At 42.1% G+C, this 20,437-nt stretch overlaps 1 protein-coding gene across 1 annotated transcript in view; it reads right to left on the bottom strand.

Moving 5' to 3' along the window:
- Nucleotides 1-2,595: 2,595 nt before the first annotated feature.
- The window catches only part of heca (hdc homolog, cell cycle regulator), a 120,162-nt gene continuing 102,320 nt past the window's right edge, over nt 2,596-20,437 (bottom strand). Inside the window, exons 5-6 of the mRNA XM_070131619.1 lie at nt 9,251-9,470; nt 2,596-8,753 (exon numbers count right to left, since the gene is read on the bottom strand). Of these exons, the coding sequence (XP_069987720.1) occupies nt 9,312-9,470 (159 nt within the window). The 3' untranslated portion in view covers nt 2,596-8,753; nt 9,251-9,311. The remainder of the gene's footprint in view (nt 8,754-9,250; nt 9,471-20,437) is intronic.

The raw sequence follows: 20,437 nt of genomic DNA, 5'->3' as shown, positions 1-20,437 counted from the left end.
GCGCGCGTTCTGTGCTGGAAATAGGTGTGTGTGTGTGTGTGTGTGTGTGTGTGTGTGTGTGTGTGTGTGTGTGTGTGTGTGTGTGTGTGTGTGTGTGTGTGTGTGTGTGTGTGTGTGTGTGTGTGTGTGTGTGTGTCTTCCTTCTCCCTGGCCACCTTCCACCTCCATCTAAGCCTCCAGTGCTCTGTTTGGGCTCCCAAAGTCTCCGGTGCGAGCACAAGCGTTCGATCCCTGTCCGTCCGCCGTCTCCTCCCTCCTCTGCCTTGTCGAGGTCCGTCCGCAATTGGCCCCTTGGGACACCTGGCGCAGGAAACTCCATCAACACAGGACACCTCAGTCACACAACTTAATATCTATGCAAGTGTGGGAGTTTGCCTTAATCCTATATTTATATATCTACAAAAAAGTCTTGTATGTATTGGGTCAAGTGTAGAGGTTATTCTGTAAGGAGAAAGATATTTATGTTTATTATTTATCCTACTGTTTTCATACCGAGGAAGAGAATGCAGACGGCGGGCTCTCGGTCGTTCCTCGCAAGGTTCCTCGCAATTGCTTTCCGAAACGTTGCCGGGAACTCCTCGAGAGACATAGCCAGAGCTTTCAGGTAGAAAAGGAAGAACAAATACGGGAGAAAAAGTGTATCGTATCGTTTTGGATATTTTCTTGTCCTCATTTCGAAGCGAGGGGGAAACGCCGTCCCTTCCAAATGAGACAACTCCAAGTTCTGTTTCTTTTCCGTTATCCTTAAAAGCAATGTGTGAGAAGATAATATTCCTAATAATAATGCAAAAGAAATATAAGAGAATTGGGTCCTTCACCATTAAGATTAAATGGGTTCCACGTCTTTGCCTATTGAGCAAATCAAAGCACATAGAAGGTCATAGAAAATAGCAAGAAAAAAGCATAGAAATTCAACATAGTCATGACACTTATGCAAAATATACAATACCGAAAGATTTGAAAGCAACTAAGTACAAAGGCTCACGAAAATGTTGAATTGCTAATCTTCTGAATTCCTATCCAAAATGTTTATATATCTAATGAGTATTGGAACCCTCATTCACACGAAACGAAGAAGGTCGAGGCAAGGGAATTCCAAGAAGCTATCAAACTCTGTAGAAATTTGTATGGCTACATTATCAGGGAGCGTGAGTGTGTGTTCTACAGCGTGTAGTGAAAAGCTGTACATTTATTAGTCTTCAAGAACAATATGTTTGGGAGTTGAAGAGCTTAGAAGTGAGGAAATGGGGAAAGAAATGAATGGATTGGAAATCCCTCTGTTAACAAAATTTGTCAAGGAAGGGATAGAAAACGAAGGAATTGGCAAATGTGAATAACACACACACAGAGCGGTAGGAAGAAGAGATAAGAGAAAGTGGCAAGACAGTAAATGAAAGAGATATGTAAGTACGTAGATTCGTGGAGGAGATAAACACGTCAAAGAGGGGGAAGTTAAAATAATGAGCAAGAAAATAATACATACATATCAATACATATGTACACACATGTGCGTGTTCATACAAATGCATATACAGTGATGCACGTATATAAACAGAAACCAATGTGCATACGTCTACAACCATACACACGTACATATACATACACATATACAAAGAGACGTGAAGAACCCACAGTTGCCAAGCCGGAGCGACACCGCCTTCGCCCACAGCCCCCTTTGTACTGCCGCAGCCGAGAGTGCGCCCGTGCCAGTGTCTCGGGGTTTAATGTCCTGGAAAAGTGCACGCCCACGAACAGCGGGCCTTCGCTTCGTTCCTGGCATGGCTTGTGCAAGATGCAACAGGAGTTTGTTGGTGGAAGGAGGAGAATAAGTATGTACAATTTTGGGTGAGGGTAATGAGGATTGGTTTTTCATTTTATATTTTGCTTTTATTATTTTTTTGGTCTGTTTAGTTTTCTTTTCTTTTTTGGATTTGTTTTTTTATAATCTTCCGTGTGTAGAAAGAACCTCTCTGGGCTCGTTCATCAACATGGAAGATTGCAGTTCTTGATTATCAGATCTTTATTAACTTTCTTTTTTTTCCTTTCTTTCTTTCTCTCTTTTTGATTCCAAAATGATCTTCAATTTTTTTTTTTCCATCTCATTACACCTTTACTTACCAACCTGAAGAAATTTTGTCTCTCTCAGAGTCCACCAACTTACTCATGTTCTTGCCAAGTAAGAGAACACTGGTTCTTTTTCTTTAAATAGGATTGCATTGTCATTTGAGAATTTGGTTATTTAAGTCGTGATTACTGCATACACGAGTCAAGTCTAGGAATCCGTGTTAAACCAACTCTGAAGTCAATGTATCAATCTTTTCAGTCAACTTTCACATCTCTGAATCCATCTCATACTTGTGTGAAGCTGTTCAACCAACATTCAAGTCTATGATTCTGTGAAATCAATTTCTTCTGTTATCATTATTCCTTCTAAAAAGAGAGAATTTCATGTCTGATTTTGTGTGTTTTGTGTTTCAGTTTTTTCTTTATTGTTGTTTTTTGGATAAGAAGGCGAGCCAGGTCAATCAATTAGACAGACCTGGCCAGTCATCATAAACTGAGAGAAAATGGAATTTGAAAAAAGACGAGAGCCAATTAGGGTACAAAAGTAAATTTATTTCCCATAATCATAATAATTACAAATCATGCCAATTTGAAATAAGAAGCAACACATATCTATCGATTCATTTTTTTATTTGGTTTTTAATTTTTTTAATCCATGTCAAGGCACATTCTAATTCGAAGAAAATTGGGTTCCATTCCACTAACTGATCAAAAGTAGCAAGCGAACAAAACATGATGCACTGTATTTCAACCTTTATTACTATTGAGTTCCTTATACCTTGATCCTAACTTACGAATAGGCCTACAAGTCTACTATATACAATCAAGAAATTTGAGCCAAAGATGTAGCTTGTTGTGGTGGTGGTTGTTGATTCAAATTCTATTCTTGAAAACCATGAAGCTTGTGGGAGAAATCTGGTTACGAAAGGGAGTGGGAGGGGCAGGTCGGATGGAATAGACATATGAATTAAAATAACCAAGATTTACCTTTATTTCACAATCCCTTTTACTTATTTATTTGCATGTGGGGGGAAGGGGGAGCATAAACGGAAAGTCCTCCTCATGGGTACTTAAGAAGTCCTCGACTGAACACTCTCCCCATCCTCGTCCTCCTTTTCCTCCCAGTCGCTCGAGAATTCTCCCAGGTTTGAAATCCAAGCCCCGTTCTTATACTCCGTGAGGCAAAAATACTGTAGGTGAGTGTACATGGTCTTAGAAAGAGAGGAAGCAAAAGATTTAGGAGGGTCTGTCTTACGGTCTGGTCTGGTATCGACTCTTGGTTCCCGAAGGTACCAAAGAAAAAAATAAAAAAATAAAGGGTTTTCTTTCACAACCCTTACCTCCGAAGTGTTCTTGAGAATTAGGTCCTTAAAAAAAAGCCGAATGTTTTCTCTCTATATGAAAATCTATCTTTGTCTAGTCAACATTTTCCGGAATAATTGAAAATACGAATCAAATTAAGCTGACGTTCCATTGGCTCTCAAGACCGTCCTATTTGCTTCCCCTTTCTCTAGTCTCATCCTTCTTCCGGGTGATTCTAGCCTTTCAAAACGCTGAATATACACACAGTTAATAATAATAATAATAAAGATAAAATTACGATTCATTTACATTTCACTTCTCTTTTCCAAAAGAGTGTCCTTTGATTCTCCCATCAACACGGTATAGAGCTACAGAATAAAAAAAATTCTGGCTAATTTCTTTCCTGAATCGGAGGCCATTTGAATGAAGCCCACTTCTGTCGCTGGCGTTGTCAAAACCTTTGGTCATGGCGCGGTCAAGCTTCTGTGTCAACAAAGACGACCAGAAATATTTTTGTGTTGCTGTGATGTACTGTCCACTCTTGAATTTTGATATTGTTTTAATTGCGGAAACCATGTACTAAATATTCAAGATTTTATCCATCAATATTTTAATATTCTATATTTGAAAGGTACAACTTTAAACATGTATTTTTTCAATCTCGCCACACAATCCATGAGCAAAGGTTACCAAACGAAGAAAAAAAGTTACCCATCGATTCCTAAATCCAGAGAAATTCGTCTTAAAACGTTTACAGATCCGAAACTTGTCTTAAAACGTTTGCAGATCCGAAGTTCGCTTTAAAACGTTTGCAGATCCAAAATTCGTCTTAAAACGTACGTTTCCAGATCCGAAATCCGTCTCAAGTCGTTTACAGATCCACCTATGATAAGGTCCAACACGTGCCCAATGCATACCGCAGAGTCGATGGTAGTATTGGTCAAAATATCAGGTCCCATATAGCTTATAGCCTAACAATGCACATAATATAGCTGAGGTCAAGCCGAAGAAGTCAGGTCATAGCTCTAGTATGGGATGGGGGGTCAAGGTAAGGGGTGGGGTTGGCAGGTCGCTGATGTCATCTGTGGTCAATCTGTTTGTTTGTTTTTTCACTTTCTTTTTGATTGAACTAACTGTATTTTCCGATTTGAATGGTGACTCGATTTTCTTTAAACCTTTCACACTCTCTAATGAACAACGAAATGAGATTTTAGGAAAAATTGTGAAGGTTCGAAATGAGGTGTGATGGTATGAGTTCACAATGATCAGTCATCTCAAAGCATACACACACTCAGCAAATTCAGGTTTTTGGTTGAAAATTTCAAAAAAGAAAAAAAAAAAAAAAAAACAGACGTCGTGGAGTCAGTTCTCTTCTGATTGGTAGTTACTTGCTATAAAATGGATTTGATCTTCAACTTCACAATCGGGAATTATGTATCGACCTACTTCGAAAAAAACCTTCAACTTTTCTTCTCAAAGAAACTTTTCCTTCCATTTTCCTCAATTCGATAGCTGTAATCTTGCTTGTTCCAAAGACGCGAGTTTTCTTAATAATGATTTTAAAAACGTATTTCTTCCATTTAAAAAACGTCAAAAGTTTAGACGACATGACATCTTCCACATTTCTCTGCCGAAGCTACCGCAATCTTTCTCCCAACATTATATTGTAAAGAATCTGATCTGACATTTTTAAATGTTTACCTTTTTCCTCCAAAACAGTTTTGACTTGTGACTTTTTCAGGAAAAATATTTAAGACTCTTAATTTGCTTTTCCTTGACTTCCTAAGCCTAATCTCAGATTCCTTGCACAACGGAAGCAAAAAGTGTGAATGTTTCTGACACTTGCCCTTTCGCCCTGGCATCTGTTTTGTATTTTCTAATACGGTTATCCGACTGAGAAAATTAATAAGGGTGTTTGATCTCTTATTTAGTTTGAAAATTCAACAGTTATCTTCATATACCTGACATTATTAAAAAAAGAAACAAGATAATCTTCTAATGAGTTCTGTCTGTCAAAGATCATAATCTAGATCGACAATGCCAATGAAAAAAAATAATTCTACATATTTTGTTTCTTTCGCAGCATTAAAATTTTGAAAAGTTGATAATTACTTCAGTTTTTTGCCCTTTTTAAAAATGTTTCTGTCACTACGTCACACTGGCTAGCGGACGGAAAGGGGCAAAGATCAGAATCATTCTCACAGTACAAATTGAAGCTACATATATAAATGTACCTTATACATTCAATACGGAGATATTTAAAAAGTTGTTTTCCTATGTCTCATCATCATCTTGAAACCATGATCATCCCTACATCGTAAGCAAAAAAAAAAAAAAAAAAAAAAAAAGAAATACACCACCTTGAAAAGTGGAAGCATCAGTAATCATTAATAATATAATTGTTTATATATATATAATTCCATATTTTTTTTTAGGTGGGTGGGAATTTTTTTTTTAAATGGTTGCTGCTGCTGTTTTTTTTTCAATTTCCACCTGGGGGCTAAATTTTACAAAGAAAATAGAAAAGAGTGCACATTGAACTAACTTACAGGCATTAAGGTTCCTCTCTTCCTTTCCCCGCGTGTGTGAAGGAGGAGGTTCACTGCCTTCACCTGTCGCTCGATGAGGTTGATTGTGGGGTGGGTGGGGCAGGTGGGGGTGGGGATTGAGGGTGGGGTGGGGGTGGGGGGGAAGGTCGTGATGAAAACCAGGTCCTTTCTTTCTTCGTCCTTCTCTTGCGTCTTCTGTTTCTCCTTTTCCTTCTTCGGATCTTGGGTCTTCGTTATTTTTTTTTATTCTATCTTGGCTTCTTTTCTTCTTTCTTCTTCGCTTCGAGTTTTTACCTTTTTCTTTTTTCTCTCTTCTTTTCTTCTTTACCGGATGGATTCCCGTCTTCGTTAACACGACTACTTTCCGATATTCCTTTCTCTCTTTCTTCTCTTTCTCTTCCATCTATTGATGTTCGCTTTTCTCTCTCTCTATCTCTTCCGTTATTCGCCACTTTCTCTCTCTTCTCCCTTTCCCACCTTTGCCGTTCTGGACGTGGGGTTCGAGTGGTTTTGTGGTTTGAGGGGGGGGGTTGGTTTCCGGTTTCTCTGTTTTATCTCTTTCTTCCGTTTCTCTCTCTCTCTCTTGCTGTTATTCTTGATTTCGTTTCGTGTTTTTTTTTTCTTCTCTTCCTCCTCTTCCGCGTTCTGTCTGTGGACAATATCTTACTTCTTGTTGTTGTCTTCTTCGTTCTCCTTCTCTCTCTTTTTTCTCTTCATTCACCATCCGCTCTTCTATCTCCCCTCTCATCGTTGTTGTTCTCCTTTCTATGTTGTTGTTTTTTGTCGTTTTTTGGCCAATTTTACAAGATGGAATTAACCGCCAATTATTTTTTTCCTAAACGTTTGAATTTTCTTTTTCCTTTTTCTGTCCCACTTCTCTTCCTTTCTTCGCTGTCTTCATATTTACCTCCACGTCCTATTTCATCGCCACGACCTCCTCTTCCTCTCCTTCCCGATATCTCCTCCACTTCTTCACTTCATCACCTCCTCGTCCACGCCCTCGCATCATCACCACGACCTCCTCTTCCTCCTTTCATCGCTGTTAACACTTATTCCTTCGACATTTCTTCTTTTTACTCTCCATCGTCTTTTTAACTCACCTCCATTTTCTTTTTCAATCTTTTTTCATCCACACTGTCATCGTCATTGTTGTTGAAATCATCTTCCAAATCATGTTTGTCTGTTTTATCTTGTTTTTTTCTTTCCACGTTGCAAATTTCATAAAACGGGGTTGTAAGTTCATCTCTTTTGTTTGTTTGTTTGTCTCGGGCGCTATATCAGCAAGGATTTTTTATGGACTATCTCTACGATGAAACATTAAAATCGGACTTATGGAATAAAGTTGTATACAGCATAGGAGATCACACAATTAGCATACGACTATTCTCTATCATTATTTACATCCGTCCACGTCTTTCCGGTGGACTAATTAAACATTACAAAGACAAAGTATCCCCCGGTTCCATATGGGTTCCTGTAATATTTTTTTTGTAGTTTTTTGTAGTTTTTTAAAGTTTTTGTTTGAGTCTGTCTACTTTTTAAATTTTCCCCGGCAGACACCTTAAAATCTGGGCTTCTTAAAAAAAAAATATGTACTCGTATAAAAACACACCAATTGTCCACATAAGTACATTTTTTTACATCTATCTCTTTCCGAGCCATTCACACTAGAAACATGCCCAGAATTTGATTCTCGGACACTCTCCTTGGCAGGTATGGTATCAAACCATGGTGTTGTGCAGCAGACTTTTTCAGTTTTCTTAAGATTTCTTCCTTTTTCTGTATAAAAACAAACAACACTTCAAAAGCATCATTAGTTCCAAACACAAGACACATCAGGAGATAAAATGTTTTTTATCTACACCTTTTTTTTCCTTTTCCTCTCCCTCTCTCTCCTTCTCCCTTCTTCGGCAGCATCAAGTCGTCCATTCAAGCAACACCTGAAGAAGTGCCGCTGCGTTCGCCAACACCTCACTGTCCTTCTCAAGTCATTTATTTTCCGCAAAAAAAGACTTCCATAACACGGTCCTTTGGATATTTTTCAGCGTAAAATGAGCCTCCTGAGGGAGACTCCACACCTCCCACACGCACTTTTAAAAAATCTTTTCCTTCTAGACTTTCTCTCTCTCTCTCTCACTCACTTCTCCTCTCTTTTCTTCTCCTCCTTCTCCTCTTTCGCCTCCTTCCGCCCTCCATCTTCCTTCTTCCTCACCGACCACATCAATGCCATCCTCTGCCTCCTTTTGTGTAACAGACAGAAAGGGTCTTCACACTTCCATCATCTGGAATGTTTTAAGAGACTAAAACCCTATCAAAGCCAGCTTCTTGATCTTCCTCTCCTCTTCTCTGCATAAATCTTCGAACTCGCGACAAAGGCAATGAAATCTTCCTTCTTCCATCTCTTGCAGAAGTACACACACACACGAATTTCATTTTTCTGAACAACCTAGCAAAGAACCAATGTATGTGTGTGGTGGGTTGGTTTTGGCTGGGGGGGGGGGGGAGAAAAATGACTGACTACACTCACACCCTTTCCAGTCAGCCCATGTCTTAACGTTTTCCTTTCTCGTTATATTTATGATTACTTTTTCAAAAAATACCATGCTTCCTTGTTTTTCTTTCTCTCTCTCTCGCTCGCATTCTCTGTTTCTTTTCACTTCCTTTTCCTTCTCGGTCCATTTTCACTTTGGCTATTTGTTCGGTCCTGTCCTTGCTTCATTTCCAAAAGACAAAGTAAGTTCACTATACACACTCTTTTCTGAAGGTGACAACGCCAAACAAAGGGATGTATGTGTTATATGAGTGTAATGGGCACGTAGACCCCGGCCAAGGCTGGTCCTGTTGGGAGAGGAGAAATAAAATAATAATAATAATATATTCTGCAATAAAAGGGATAAGGAAGGGGGTATATTCCCCTGTGAAAAAGATAGAAAAGGAATATTCATCATGATTCTAGGTTGATATTATCATACTGGGCTCTGAGAAAATTACTAAGAAACTGAATCCATTCCCTACTCATTTATCCCTGAATTAATGTAATATATTCTATAATATTCGGGATATTTGCTAGTAAAGCGAAAGATGATAAAAAACTATGAAAATAAATTACTGAAACATTGTCATAAGATCATTATCTAAGCAGTTACCTGTTGCAAAAAAAAAGAAAGAAAGAAAAAAAAAAATGTAAAACCACTCATACCTATAAAAGAGAGAAGATCCTACCATACTACCCAATCGTGTCAAAAACTCAAGCAATTAATAAACAAACAAATAAAGAATGAAAATGAAGAAAGGAATAGCGAGCCAACAGCAGCAAGCGCCGCCGCGTCACCCACCGGGCCTGAAGCGCTGGGCGGGGGTGAGGGTGTGGGGGGGGGGACCCGAGGACGCCAGCCACTACCACGCCTGCCTGTCGTCCCTCACGAAGGACGTCAGGGGCTTCACGAAGTGGTGGTCGACGTGGCCGCAGGAGGGGCAGGCGTGAGTCCGGCTGTAGTCACTGAAGAAACTCAGTCTCTGGTCGGGAGGAATCACAATGGCTTCGCAACGACTGCACTGTGGGAGAGAGAGAAGGGGGGGGGGGGGTGAGTTTGGGTGAGTTTGGGCTCGAGGTCTTCCTTAATTATTTCTTTTTACTTGAATATTCACATTCAAATAAATCATTAGATTATTCACCTTCAAATAAATCTTTAGACATTTTCATTACAATTTCCTTCATTTCCTATCTAAGTTTCATTTTTCTACCGTTGTGCCCGCTACCAATTTATACAAAGAAGGCAACAACGAACTACAAACAAATTATACAAAGAAAACACATCCCTTTTTCAAAAAGATACAAAGAAGACAAAAAGAAAAATGACCCCAAAAATACAATAACTTTCGCGTCGAGAATAATACAGGAAAATCACACCAAATTATCCTCAAAATTCAAATAAATCTTTAGACACTTTTTATCATTACCATTTCTTCCAATTTTCTAAAAAAAAAATAATAATTTATCTTACCATTGAACCGCTACAAATTATACAAACAAAGAGACAAAAAAACTAATACATTTTTTATCGAAAATGTTCAAACAAAAACAAAAAACAAACAAACAAACAAAAAAACAATAATGCAATAATTATCGAGTCGAGAATAATGCGGCAAAATCACATCAAAATATCATCCGGGAATTGATTAACGTCAACCGCCATTGAGGGAGAAAAACACACGAGACAGGAATCGATCTGATAATAACCAGCGACAAAAGGCGTGATTCGGTGATTTGAGTAATTATGGTGTTCTTGTTATAATTATATTTTTGTGTTCTCTCTCTCTCTCATTTTCTTCGCTCTTTTCGATCGTTCTCTCTCCTTCTCCTTCTTCTCTTTCTCTTTATTAATCTGTTGCTCTTTCTCAGTCTATTTTTCTTTTTCTTTCCTTCTCTTTCTCTTTCTCTTTTCCTCCCCTCCCCCTCTCTCTGTCTCTGTCTCCCTCAAAACCCCAGAAGAACCCCTCAGAGAACTCTTCAACCCCACCACCCAAAACAACCCCCCTACAACCCACGAAAAACACCCCAAGGGGAATCCCCAGAACCCCCTCCCCACCCCACCCCGTCACCCTACCACTTAACACCCCCTCCCACGCCCCACAACCCCCCCGCGCCCCACAACCCCCCGCGCTCCACAACCCCCGCGCCCCACAACCCCACCCCGCCCAAGGAACCCCACCCAACCCCTCCCACGTCTTCCTTCCTTCGTCCTCGGCAGATCGATGGCCTTTGGCGCTCAAGCAAAGGAGGTCACGGTTAGCGAGGCTTTATCTTACGGTAGATCGTTTTTCTTCGTCTACTCTGGGAGGTAGATGACGTGGGTTTTATTTTCTTTTTCTGTTGCCAGTCTTCTTATTGCTATGCTGTATTTACTTCTATTGCTGTTATTCTGGATAGAATTGTGATAATATTGTACATTTTCCTAGAAAGAGAAACGGTACCGCCATATCTTTCTTTTCCTTAAAATCCCAAACCAATTATAAAGAAATCTCCTAAAACCCAATTTATAACCCATTCTTAACAAACTTGAACCTTAAATACGCATCAGAAACCGTTTCTTTTTTTTCTTTGCAGCATTCTTTAAAAATTCCCTAGAATTTCCAATCCCTCCTGTTATTTCCCCTAAAAATAGCAGCGCCAGGGAGGGAATTTTCCCCCAGACGCCGAGGCCAATGACACGAGCAAGCAAGAGGAATACGAGACGAGGCGGGGGAAGGGGGGGAAGCAGGGGGTGGGGGAAATGAGGTGGGGAAGGGGAGGAAGGAAAGGAAGTGCGGGGAAATGAGGGGAAAAGGGGAAAGGAAGTAAGGAAGGGAGGAATGGGAAACAGAGAAAGCAGTGAGTTGAGAAGAAGAAGGAGAGAGAGAGAGAGAGAATCTGGCGCAATAAGAAAGAAATTAGGCAGGAAAACTAATAATAATAAATGAAAATAATAGCGATAAAAGCAATAACAACAACAATAATAACAATAATAATAAAATAATAATAATAATAATAATAATAATAATAATAATAATAATAATAATAATAATAATAATAATAATAATAATAATAATAATAATAACAATAACAATAATAATAATATTAGTAGTAGTAGTAGCAATAATAAAATAATAGTAATAACAACAACAATAACAAGGAAAAGAACCCAAAGCCTCCAACAGCTGCTTTTACAACGAAGAATCTCACTCCCTTCCTTCGCCTGCCGACCGAGTGACTGATTGACTGGTTGTCTCCAGTCAATTAGACAGTCAGCTGGGCGGGAGAGAGACAGGCCCGTCACTCAGGCCGCGGCTGCCATCGCGTGATAAGTGGAAACGGTATTCACGAAGAGGAGGAGGGAGGGAGAGAGTGATAGAAGGGAGGGGGTGGGAGAAGGAGGGGGAAGGAGGAAGGGGAGGAGGGGAGAGGAAGGGGAGAGGGAGGGGGGAGGAAGGGAGAGGGAGGGGGAAGGAGGGGAGGAGGGGAGAAAAAGGTGGGGGGGAGGACGGGGAGGGGGAAAGGGGTGGAAAAGAAGAAGAAAGAGGAGGAGGAAGAGCAGGAGAAGAAGTAGATGAGGAAGAAGAAAGAAAATGTGGAAATGATGGTGGTGTCTCCCCCAACCCCTTTCTTCCTCACCCCCTTTTACCCCCTAATCCCCCACCCCACCCCCTCCTACCCTGGTCTGCGTGAGTATATCGAAAGCAAAAGGATTTCCAACTCACGCACGTGTCATTCACTAACATACTGAATATTTTTTTTCGTTTTCTAATTCTCTTTTTTAACTCTTTCTATTTTTTTCAACACGAGGTGAATGACCGAAGCAGCTCAATTGACAAGGATATCAGCTAAAAATTGCGGGAAAAAACATGACTTGGATTGACCTAGTTTGCTCTAGAATAACTCGGGTAGAGTTGGGTTGATTCATCTTGCCTTGGGTTGACCTATGTTGACTGAAGCTTGAATTGGATTGAACTGGGTTGACTTGGATTGTAGAGGATATATAGGTATATGTATATGTGTATATGTGTATATGTATTTATATGTATATGTATGCATCTGTAAGTGTATATATATGTATATATATGTATGTATTTGTATGTATGTATGTATATATATATGTATATATATGAATATATATGAATATATATGAATATATATGTATATATATAATCTATATATATAATCTATATATATAATCTATATATATATATATATATATATATATATATATATATATATATATATATATATATACATATATATATATACACACATAAATGTATGTATATGTATATGCAAGTATATATGTATGTGTTTTGGGTGGGTAGATACATACATAGACATATTGGGAAGTGGATAGATAAACCGACATAGAGATAGACAGGCAAATAGGCAGAATACGTGCAGGGAGGGATACAAAAAGAAAAAAAAAGATAACGAAGAACAGATCCATGAACGAAACACAAAGAGCATTTATCTTCCCCTGCATTTGGGCCACTCCCCCCCTCCCCCCCCATCCCCCCTCACACAAGCCTTGCTCTCTCCCACTCTCCTTCATTCCTTCTTTCTCTCTGTTTCTCCTTTCATTTTACTTTTCTTTCTTCCCGTTCCTCTCTTTCCCCTCTCCTAGCCCCCCATCACCTCTCCTCTTCCTCTTTCCCCTCTCTCCACCCCCCTTTCCCCTCTCCTTTTCCTCTTTCCCTCTCCCTCCATCACCTCTCCTTTTCTCTCTTTCCCTTCTCCTTGTCCTTCTCTCCCCTCCCCTCTGCCCCCATCACCTCTCTTCTCTCTTTCCCTTCAATCTCCCCCATCGCCCCCCTTCCTCTCTCTTTCCCCTCACCTCTCCCCTCCCCCCATCGCCCCTCTCCTTCTCTCTTTCCCCTCTCCTAGTCCCCCTCTCTCCCCCTCCCCCTTCGCTCATGCAGGGTCATTGTCCACGTGACCCAGTTGCACATGCAGACACTTATTGATCTTTCCCTGATGCCTGCTTGCTTGCCTGCCTGCCTGCCTGCCTGCCTGCCTGCTTGCTTGCTTGCTTGCTTGCTTGCTTGCTTTCTTGCTTTCTTGCTTGCTTGCTTGCTTGCTTGCTTGCTTGCTTGCTTACTTGCTTGCTTGCTTGCTCGCTTGCTTGCGCGCACTACAATTCAGAGGGTGATTGCTGGTCGCTTGGGTCGGGCGGTTTTACGGCGCTTTGTTTGGCTTTGTTTTGCCTCCTCGTTTGTTCTGTTTTCGTTTTTGTTCTTGTGATTGTTGTTGTTTTAATGAATAATGCTATGGTTATCATTGTTATTATTGTTATTTATGTTATTAATGCTATTATTGTTATTATTATTATCCTTATTGTTGTTGTTATTAATATTATTATTACTATTATCATTATCTTTATTATGATTAACATTTTCATCATCATTACTATTATTTTTCCTTCTGCTATAGCTTCTAACTTTTTACCTTTCTTTCTCTTTCATTCTCTCACTCACTGACTCAATCGGATGGATAGATAGATAGATAGACAGATGGATGGATGGATGGATGGATGGATGGATGGATGGATGGATGGATGGATGGATGGATGGATGGATGGATGGATGGATGGATGGATGGATGGATGGATGAATTGATAGATAGATAGATAGATAGATAGATAGATAGATAGATAGATAGATAGATAGATACAGACAGACAGACAGAGACACACTCAATCGGATAGATAGATAGATAGATAGATAGATAGATAGATAGATACAGACAGACAGACAGAGACACACTCAATCGGATGGATAGATAAATAGATAGATAGATAGATAGATACAGACAGACAGACAGAGACAGAGAGAGAAACAAACAAAAACAAAGAAGACCCACACAGAGAGGAAAGACGTACAAACACACCAAGAAACAGACCCAGAACCAAAGAGAAAGGAAGAAAAAGAAAGAACAAGAGAGAGAGAGAGAGAGAGCCGAGCAAACACCGTCAGAGATACTGCACCAGCGGTAAGCCCAGCTGTCAAGTGTTATCAGCTGCACACCCCGGCAGAAATACGCAAAGAAAAGTGGGAAAGGGATAAATCTAATATCCAATTTAGTTTGTCTGAAGCCCCCAAGCCCCTGTCGCAAAGGTTAAGCGAAGAGCGCTACTTTATGGAATTCGCTTTTGTGCTTCTGTCTAGCGGCGAGCGAGGCTGCGCTGCGGTCGCTCGCCTTCGTTGCGTCGCCTCGCTCTCCGGCGGCGCTTGTAGGTATGTTTGTTTTCGTTGTCTTTATGGTTTTGTTGTTTTGGTTTTGTTGTTTTATGTTTTGTTTTTTTTACTTCTCTTTTTGCTGTTGGTGATGATGATGGTGATGATATTGATGTAGATGTTGATGATGATGATGATGATTATGATTATGATAATGAAAGCGATAATGATAATCATGATAATGACAATGGTAATGATAATGATGCTGATCAAGCGAAAAGTGAAGGTGACAGTGATAGTAACGATAACATAAAGACAACATTGTTGCCTAGAAAGACAACAATGATAATGATAACAGCAACAATGATAATACCCCCCCCCACCCCCTTCGTTCTCAAACAAGGACTAGTAAACAAAATCCAAGGAACAAGACAAATAATCGTCCATTCTGTAGCCACTGAAAAAGAGACAATATTCCACATATTAAATTTACTCAGCAAAGTACTGGCGAGGGGAGGAAGGGGGGAGTGGGAAGGGGGTAGAGAAGGGTAAGAGAGAGAGAGAGAAAGAAAGGGGGGAAGGGGGATAGAGAGGTGAGTGGGGGAGAGAAGGGGGAAAGAGAGATAAGGGGAAGGGGAAGAGGAGGAGGTGGAGGAGGGGAAGGGAGGAAGAGAGAAAGGGGGGAAGTGGAAGAGGGTATAGTTTGGGGGGGGGGAGGGAGAATCCTTTGCTTTTCCGAACTTTCAATCCACTAAAACCTAAAACACGAAATATGGAGAATATCATCATAGATTTTGTGGGGTTTGAGCGCGCTTTTGAGGGGAGGGGAGGGGAGGGGAGGGGAGGGGAGGGGAGGAGAGAAGAGAGGCGGGGAGGGGAGGGGAGGGGAGGGGAGGGGAAGGGAGGGAAGAGGGAGGGAAGGGAGGGGAGGGGAGGGGAAGGGAGGAGAGAAGAGAGGAGGGGAGGGGAGGAGAGAGAAAGAGTGGGAAGGACGGGAGGGGAGAGGAGAACAGGGGAGGGGAGAGGAGAAGAGAGGAGGGGAGGGGAGAGAAGAAGAAGGGAGGGAAGAGGAGGGAAGAGGAGAAGAGGGGGGCGGGCGAGGAGAATAGGCTTTCCAATAAACAAATAAGATCAAACGAAGAACTGGGCTAGGTATTTTCTTCCCCTTTCATACACATGTAAACAAAAAAGATTAGACTTCCTAGTGCCACTCGTAAATAAGGGTTATTTTCCTGCTTTTCCCCTCCGTCCCATTTCTGACTTGAATATACCATATCACGGAGGTTGGAATGACGAGAGGTTGACACGGTAGAAAAGGAGAGAGGGAGAATGGGAGAGAAGGAGAGAGGAGGAGAGGCAGGGGAGGGGAGGGGGCGAGGGGGAGAGGGGGGGAGGAGGGGAGGGGGGGAGGAGGGGAGGGGGAGGGGGAGAGGTAGGGGAGAGAGAGAGAGAGAGAGAGAGAGAGAGAGAGAGAGAGAGAGAGAGAGAGAGAGAGAGAGAGAGAGAGAGAGAGAGAGAGAGAGAGAGAGAGAGAGAAAGGGAGGCCGGGAGGGAGGGAGAGGGAGAAGCAAAGGGAGAGGGAGAGGGAGATAGAGAGATAGATAGGTAGAGAGGAGAAAAATGGGAAAAAACAAATAAAACGTGTAAACATGTCGGTCAAATCTACATGTCACAAACACAGCAGGGCTTATATCCTTGGGCAAACAATAATAAGCATTAGGACGGAAGGCCGTAAGGGAGAAGAGGAAGGGGAGAGGGGAGGGGAGGGGGAGGGGAGGGGAAGGAGACAAAGGATTGGATCGTGGGAGGGGAATGGATTGGGCGGGGGGGGTGGGGGTGGGGAGAGAGAGGAAAAGGGGAGGGGGTGGGGGTGGGGAGAGAGAGGAAAAGGGGAGGGGGAGGAGGGAGGGAGAGAGGGGGGGGCGGTTAAAGCTCGCGTGCCGATCGCATTACTTTGTCCATCTCCCCTCCCCTCCCCTCCCCCCCTCCATTCCCCCTCCCCTCCCCTTTCTACTCCTCCTCCTACCCCTCCTCCCCCACCAACCCCACCCTCTTCTCCCTCCCTCCCTCCCTCCTTACCCCCCATCCCCACCTCCACCCACCTAACCTCCTGTCCCTTCTCCCTCTCTCTCTCTCTCCTTTTTTTTCTTCCTTTTTTTAGGATTTACAACACGCGGTAAGTGTAGGCCTGGCTCGGAGTGGCAGTCTTGTTTAGCGTCGCCCCCCCTCTCGCTCCGCCGGGTTCTTTCAGCTGTGTCTGTCTGTCTGGCTGTCCATCTGAGGCGCGCGCTGTCTCGTTGGCGTGTCCTGGGCTTTGTGTCTTTGAGGCGGTTTTTCTGCGGATGGTGGTGATGGTGGTGTTGGAGATGGTGTTGGGGGTGGTGGTGATGGTGGTGTTGGAGATGGTGTTGGTGATGGTAATGTCGGAGGTGGTGGTGTTAAGATGGTGTTGGGGTGTTGGGGGTGTTGGGGGTGTTGAGGGTGGTGTTGAAGATGGTGTTGGTGATGTCGGAGGTGGTGGTGTTAAGATGGTGTTGGTGGTGGTGTTGAAGATGGTGATGGTGATGGTAGTGTTGAAGATGGTGTTGGGCATGATGGAGATGGTGTTGATGTTGAAAATGGTGTTGGTGATGATGATGGTGCTGAAGTTGGTGATGGAGATGATATCGGTAATGGTAATGATATCGATGATGGTGTTGATGTTGGAGACGGTGTTGATGATGATGATAATGGATAATACTGAAGGCGATGATCACCATAAACCAACACAACAAAATGCAAATACCCCCCCCCCCCAAAAAAAAAAAAGAAGTAAAACGTTCAAGAATCTCCAAGCCGAGGGGTGTGCGGCCGGCGAGGGGAGAAAGTCTAAGGACCCACAACCCTAATTTCACCACTCATCCCTCCCTCCCTCCTCTCCCTCGGCCCATCCCGGCGCGCGTGTCCAAGGCAGGGTGCAGGTGATCTAAGCCAAATCAAAAGTTTCGTCTTTTTTCTGCACTCGCGAGGAGAACACGCGAGAGGAGGAAGGGAGAGAGGGAGAGAATCCAATAAAACCACTTGTACTGTACCTTTCCGTACTTTTTTTTTTTTTTTTTTTTTTTGTCGTATAGGGATTATTTGAGTTTGAGGCGAGATAAAGCAAGAGGGAAGAGGTAAGGGGAGGAGCAAGGTGGAGTGGGTGTTTTTTTCTCTCTTTTTTGCGCCTGTTGAGGAAGAGAAAGGGGGAAGGAGAAGGAAGAGTGGGATTAAGGAACGGGGAGGAATGATAAGAGGAGAGGGAAAGTCAGGGACAGAGGGGGGAGGGAGGGAGGGAGGGAGGGAGGGAGGGAGAGTGAGTGATTGAGTGAGAAGAGAGAAGAGGAAGAGGAAGAAAGAAAGAGAAAGAGAGAGATAAGGAAAATGCAGACAACTATCAACCCCATTTGCACACACACCAATCTGTCTCTCTCTATATATATATGTATATGTATATGTATATATATGCATGTATATGTAAAAATATATATATATATATAGAGAGAGAGATAGATAGATATAGATATAGACAGATAGAAAGATATATATATATGTGTGTATATATGTGTATATATATGTATGTATATGTATATGTATATGTATATATATATATATATATATATATATATATATATATATATATATATATATATATATGTATGTATATATATATATATATATATATATATATATATATATATATATATATATATATATATATATACATATATATATATATACCCCTCTCTCCCTTCCTCCTCTCCTCCTTTTCTCCTTTTCTCCTTCGCTCCCTCCCTCTTCCCCCTCTCCCTGTCCCTCTCCTCCCCCCCCCCCCCTGTCTCTCACCTCCGCCCTGCCTCCCCCTCTCGCCCCCCCTCCCCCTCTCCCCTCATCCCTGTAAGCACCTCCTTTGTGAACCATTCAGCCTGATAATCAAAAACGCTTGATTAGCTCCTATTATACACAGGCCCAATATTCAATCATCTTTATTCAGCAGGCATGATACTGGCCCAAAAATGTACGAATAAAATGGGAACAGAAATGCGCCTAGGGACAAACTTTGTGCGTGAGTGCGTGAGTGAGTGTGGGGGGGTGGGGTGGGGGAGACCTCTGCGCGTGCGTTTATGTGTGTGTGCTTTATGTGTGTGTGTGCGTGTGTGCAGATGTTGGAGAAAAATCCTCTTAACCGATCCGACTCGTTTCCGCAATGCTGGACTCAGCTATCCAACTATTCTGACTATGTATATGTTTTTGAACATAAATTCATAAACATATATTCATACATACATGTATAATATCTATTAATCTATCTATCTACCGATATGTATATAAATATTTATAAATATATATATATATATGTATATATATAATATATATATATATGTATATATATGTGTGTGTGTGTGTGTGTGTGTGTGTGTGTGTGTGTGTGTGTGTGTGTGTGTGTGTGTGTGTGTGTGTGTGTGTGTGTGTGTGTGTGTGTGTGTGTGTGTGTGTGTGTGTGTGTGTGTGTGTAAATAAATATATACATATTCATTCATTCATTTATCTATCTATCTATGCATTTACATCCAAATAAGGCAAAAACACCAAGCCCCCGGAGCGAAGGCGAGAAACGGCGCAGGAGCTCCCCGTCAGGCGAGGTGTTCCGCGCAGCCGAGAGCGAAAGGCGGAGAGCGAAATCCGTAGAGTGAGAGGCTGAAGGGTGAAGGAGAGGCGGCCGCGAGGATTCATAACAGACGCTTCGGTAAGTATGGGGTTCATATGCAAGCTTTACGAGAGAGAGATTTTTTTTTTGAGGGGGGGGGGAGGAGGAAGAGTTTCTGGGAATTTGGGGGAGGGGGACGAATGAGAGGGGGGGGGGGTAAAGTGAGGGGGAAAAGGGATGGAAGAGGGGAGGGAGGGAGAGGAGAGAGAGAGGGGTAAGGAGAGAGGGAGGGAGAGGAGAGAGAGAGGGTGAAGAGAAAGGGAGAGAGAGGAGAGAGAGGGAGAAGAGAAAGGGAGAGGAGAGAGGGAAGGGGAGTAGAGAGGGAGGGAGAGGAGAGAGGGAGGAGGGAGGAGAGAGGGAAGGAGAGGTTAGAGTGGAAAGGGATTGGGGAGTTACAGAGGAGAGGGAGAGGGAGAGGGATTGGAGATGAAGGGAGAGGGACTGGGAGGGAAGAGGGATGGAGTGAGAAGAGGAGAGAAGAAGGGCCAGGATAAAACGGTGGGGGAAATGTAGAAAAAATATTGTTTAAGACCTTGTTCGTCTGTTAACTATTCTCATTCTCTCTCTCTCTCTCTCTCTCTCTCTCTCTCTCTCTCTCTCTCTCTCTCTCTCTCTTTCTTTCTCTCTCTCTCTCCTTTCTCTCTCTCTCTCTCCTTTCTCTCTCTCTCTCTCCTCTTTCATCGTTTCTTAAAAGCTCCCATTGTTCCCAACCAGTTCCTGTCGAGCCGTCCCTCTCATCTTGAAAGTGCTTGCGTTTCTGATTTCTAGTTTTTCATAACTTCTCATCTTTCTTCTTTTCTTTTTCTTCCTCTTTCATTCGTTCCCCAATTTATTTTTCATTCTGTTTTCCCCCCTCTGGCAATATATCCTTGTTTAGTTTTTTTTCTCTATCCCTCGTTCTTTTTTTTCCGAAACGTGTGGAACTGAAAGGAATGGAAAAGAAATTGATTCACATTTGCCTTCAATCTTTTTCGATGTTTTTTTTTTTCTTTTTCCCCTCTTTTGCTTTTCTCTCGCTCTTTCTCCTTATCCCCCTCTTCTCCCTCCCTCTAACCGTCCTCTTCCTCCCTACCTCCCCACTTTCCCCTCTCCCTCTACCGTC

The sequence above is a fragment of the Penaeus vannamei genome, chromosome 16, assembly GCF_042767895.1.
Source record: "Penaeus vannamei isolate JL-2024 chromosome 16, ASM4276789v1, whole genome shotgun sequence".
Classification (NCBI taxonomy): domain Eukaryota; kingdom Metazoa; phylum Arthropoda; class Malacostraca; order Decapoda; family Penaeidae; genus Penaeus; species Penaeus vannamei.
Note: the sequence above shows the minus strand (reverse complement) of the source record. Positions and strands in the feature narration are given on the sequence as shown.